General features: G+C 27.0%; 1 protein-coding gene across 1 annotated transcript in view; it reads left to right on the forward strand.

Moving 5' to 3' along the window:
- Positions 1-1,813: 1,813 nt before the first annotated feature.
- Positions 1,814-4,123, forward strand: part of LOC108576190 — an 11,145-nt gene continuing 8,835 nt past the window's right edge. Inside the window, exon 1 of the mRNA XM_017939134.1 lies at positions 1,814-1,841. Coding sequence (XP_017794623.1) covers positions 1,814-1,841 — 28 coding nt within the window. The remainder of the gene's footprint in view (positions 1,842-4,123) is intronic.

A 4,123-nucleotide genomic window follows, 5' to 3' on the forward strand; every position in this document is an offset into this window, starting at 1 on the left:
AAAGAACAAAATAATATTGAAAGCATTATCGAGTGAGTGATGCTATTTATATCAGCATTTGATTGAAATACTCATTAGAATTGGAAATTTAAGAGTAATGCAATACAAGTATCAGATAGGGAGAGAGCTAAATATAGAAAAATATAGTTACCTATTTTAATAAATACACGATTGTCTTCTTTGTTTGATTAACTATTTTGTGAAGAGGATATTTAGCAAAGCAGATACCATATTCACCTTAATTCTGTTTCATCCTTAGCTTGTATTACTTTATTTAAAAAATTTCCTAATATCGGAGCAGCTAGTTATTTTGTACGAATTTTTTTTATATACGATATGAAGCTATAATTTTTCTCTTTTATATGTATATAAAAAAATACTTTAATCGTTGTGTGACCGAACAACGGCTAATTAAAAAATAACAGTATACAATACTATTGTGACCAGCGTCGTAAAAATGTTTAACTATTTGTATAAGTTAATGATATTGTCTCCTGCTAAGTATGAAAGGAGACTAAAATGCAATCCGACATTAGAACATACCTATGTGTGCATGATCGTTGCGATTAAGAATTTGTTTTTATGAGTGTATGTACTTGAGAAGGAATGCGAAAGACGCTAATAGGATATAGGAATATTCAAATGGAAAGACTCGAGAAAGAAGGGAGAGCTAATGAATATATGCAGAAAGAAAAGGAGGAGAATTACTAACTAGCAAGAGTGTTAAGGTCGTCTTAAAATTTTGATGATACAGCACTTTATTGATCAAATACAAAATCAATGTTGTAGTATTTTTAACATATCATACTTCAAAGACATTCTTTCAATTTGCATTAATGTCTTCTGATGTGAGTATGTGTAAATGAGCAAAACTTATTATTATTATGTTTATGGCCATTATTATTATTATTATTAGAAGTAGTATTATTATTATTGCTGCTACTACTACTATTACTTCTACTACTATCATTATCATTTTCACCATTTTTTTGCATCAATATTCTGACTAATAACATTGTTGTTATTATTATAATTATCTTCATCTATATTATGAGATTGTTATAAAAATTGATACGAAACTTCATCTAATGGCATTTGCTGTACATAAAATATGAGTTTTATACAATATGTAAAAATCCAATGTGTCAGTCTTTAAAAAAAGATGCAAGTGTTGTCGCATTTGATTTAATTTGATGTTAATGAACTGAAATAAGATATTAGTTACATTCACACAATATAAGACTGAACTAAGACTGATTTAACACAATAACAGGTTTTGTTCCTTGTTTATTATTACACAGTAAATAAGAGATTAAAAGTGATTTGTATTTCAACGTTTATTTTAATATTATATTCACAATTATCATTGAAAGATTTTAAAATACATAATATAAGATTGTAAGGATAATTTTATTGGCCTATACTTTTAAGTATTATGCAGAATTTTATTGATTGACTTATATTTATTTTCTTTTACTAAGATGATATGTTACCAAACAAGCTAGTTTAACATAATAGTTTACACATTGTAACCAATCAATCACAGTATTAGTTGTTCTGGGAACTTATGTTCAAACAAAGAATGATCTCTTAATTATATTGCGTAGAAATATCTTCATGAATATGAATAACTTATGTAATAAAGAGCAAGTTTCTTAAAAAAAGGGAAGAATATTTTGGCTGTTGTGCTGGACGTATTAAAAACAGCAATTCAACAATTTAACTGTTGAAGAAGTTTCTACGCATAAGAAGTGATTTATCGACGAAGTTTTTACACCGAAAGTAATTTCTTCATATTGCAGTATATAGCATTATGGTATGTGGCAATAATGTTGACCATGGTATAAAACGATTTTATTAATAAAATATGCTTATCTAATGCATTTTTATCACAATGCTGTGCTAATAGACAAAGATTAAGTTATATTTTGAATATGTGCATCCTGCTCAAGTATTATTACAAAATACATGCATGCATTTAACGAATCAAGCAGCAATATGTTGCAAACAAATATGTTTTTAATTAAATATTTGACAGAGAAGTTTAATAGTTAATAATGTAAGCGCAGAGCAGGAAATGGATATCAAGTGTTGCACGTCCATTTTCAGATCATATACAAATTTATTTATTCTTGTATAAAATATTGGATTAGCACAAAAGTTTCGTTACAGCTTCTTATACTACAACAGAATGATGCTATAATGAATCCAATATTATATACACATTGTACTATAATACATATGTATAAAACTATATTCAACACACGCGCCCGAACGCACACACATAAACACACAGAGAGGGAGAGAAAGGGAACAGGACTTGCATACAAGATAATCTAGTGAGCTAAGTATGTTGTATCGAGGGAATAAGATATTCCTGTGACGAAAATAAATTGATTCTTGCTATTTTTCGTGATTCTGACTTTACAAATCTTTTTATGTCAAAATTGATTATACATGTTGCAAGCTCTTATGCGATAAGATGAAGTTAACGTGTTTGCCAGACAAATGCATCTTCTCTAACATTGAAGTATTATTATATGGTCGTGGTTTAAAAATAAATAATCAAAAGTACGAAACGAGAAGTGTGTGTAATTTATTGCAAACACTGGTCTTGATTTTATAAGAACTATAAAAAGATTCTGTACATGTGTCATCTATAAGAAATTTTTTACAAATATAGTAATGTTTCTAAGCAGATGTATTGTTTCTTTCTAACTGTATATGGTAAAAAAGTTGACAGCGAGTATAATATAGCAAATGAAAAGATACATTCACGTTGCGCTTATATGTTTCCTAGCATAGTTTCTATGATTTACATCTAAAAAAAAGTGTATCGAATTTGAGCCTATTTGTTATATGTTAAATTTTTTAGAAATACGTAACGCTAATTAAAAGTTTATATGGTATATATAAATTCATTTGCAAGCGTGTTTGAAGATTAGGGCAAATTTTCTCTCTAAGTGTAATAATATGTATACTTAACGAGAATTACAACTACCCTGCAAATAAGCTACATTAAATACAATTGTTCTCGAAGAAAAAGTTGGAAAATGTAACGTATGTGTGATCTATACTAATTTTAATAACCTCTGTTTCTACCTGATTCGTTTGTTTTTCTGCGAAAGCTACATTTTTACCAAATTTAAGGAGACAAAGTTTCATATTTATGTATTTATTGACAAAAAAAAAAAAAAAAAGGATTTTAAAATAGAAAAGTGAAATTTTTTTTTCTGATTGTTCAAACAATGCTGCTGTAATAAATTGAAGAAATTAAATCTAGATGATATGGTACAAAAATACTGATCGAAAATTATAGAAAATATCAATGGAGTAATAATTCATATAGAAACATTTGTTACGAATGTTGAGCGACGATTTTTTCGAAATAATTGAGCGTAATGGTAAACGAAATTCCAATAGCGACGGGCATTAGATTTAACGGACATATATGTTAAGATATGATTGTAATCATCCTATTTTACAGCTATGAAAAGCATTATTAAATTTTTTAGAATTTTAATAACGCTCGTAAAAATTAATTTCTCTCCAACTGATATTCGAACTTTTTCATAATGAATATGAATATTTGGAAGACTTTAAATATATTTTCTTTTTGATATTGTCAAAAAAAAAATTCTATCGTTATTAAAAACTAGAAATTTAAAAAGTTTCTTTAACAATTTCGTTCCTATAAACTATATATTTGCCTCTTGGGCTGAAAATAATTTTAACGTTAAATTAAGGATTTAGTTAGGCAAATTTTCATTTCTTTAAATCAAGTTTATTTGAAATTCAGATTGAAGATGAAAATGCAACTAACTTTCGTATGTTTATATCGTTGTTTCTTTCATAGTATTTATGATTTATCTATAATATTCGATTGTTCATATCCTAATAAACGTAATAAAAAGTATTATCGATCTACGAGTTCATTTAAAAATATCCTGTTTGTTACAATAGCTTAGTACGTTGAAAGAAATTTGCTTATCAACAAATATTCGTTATAAAATATACGATTACACTATTTTGTCTTTGATGTATAACCTTATAATTGTATCTTATTTCATTTTATTAATAAGGGGTCAGAAAGGTAAGCCTAATATTCTTTAAGATTCAGCAT

The sequence above is a fragment of the Habropoda laboriosa genome, unplaced genomic scaffold, assembly GCF_001263275.1.
Source record: "Habropoda laboriosa isolate 0110345459 unplaced genomic scaffold, ASM126327v1 scaffold212, whole genome shotgun sequence".
NCBI lineage: Eukaryota > Metazoa > Arthropoda > Insecta > Hymenoptera > Apidae > Habropoda > Habropoda laboriosa.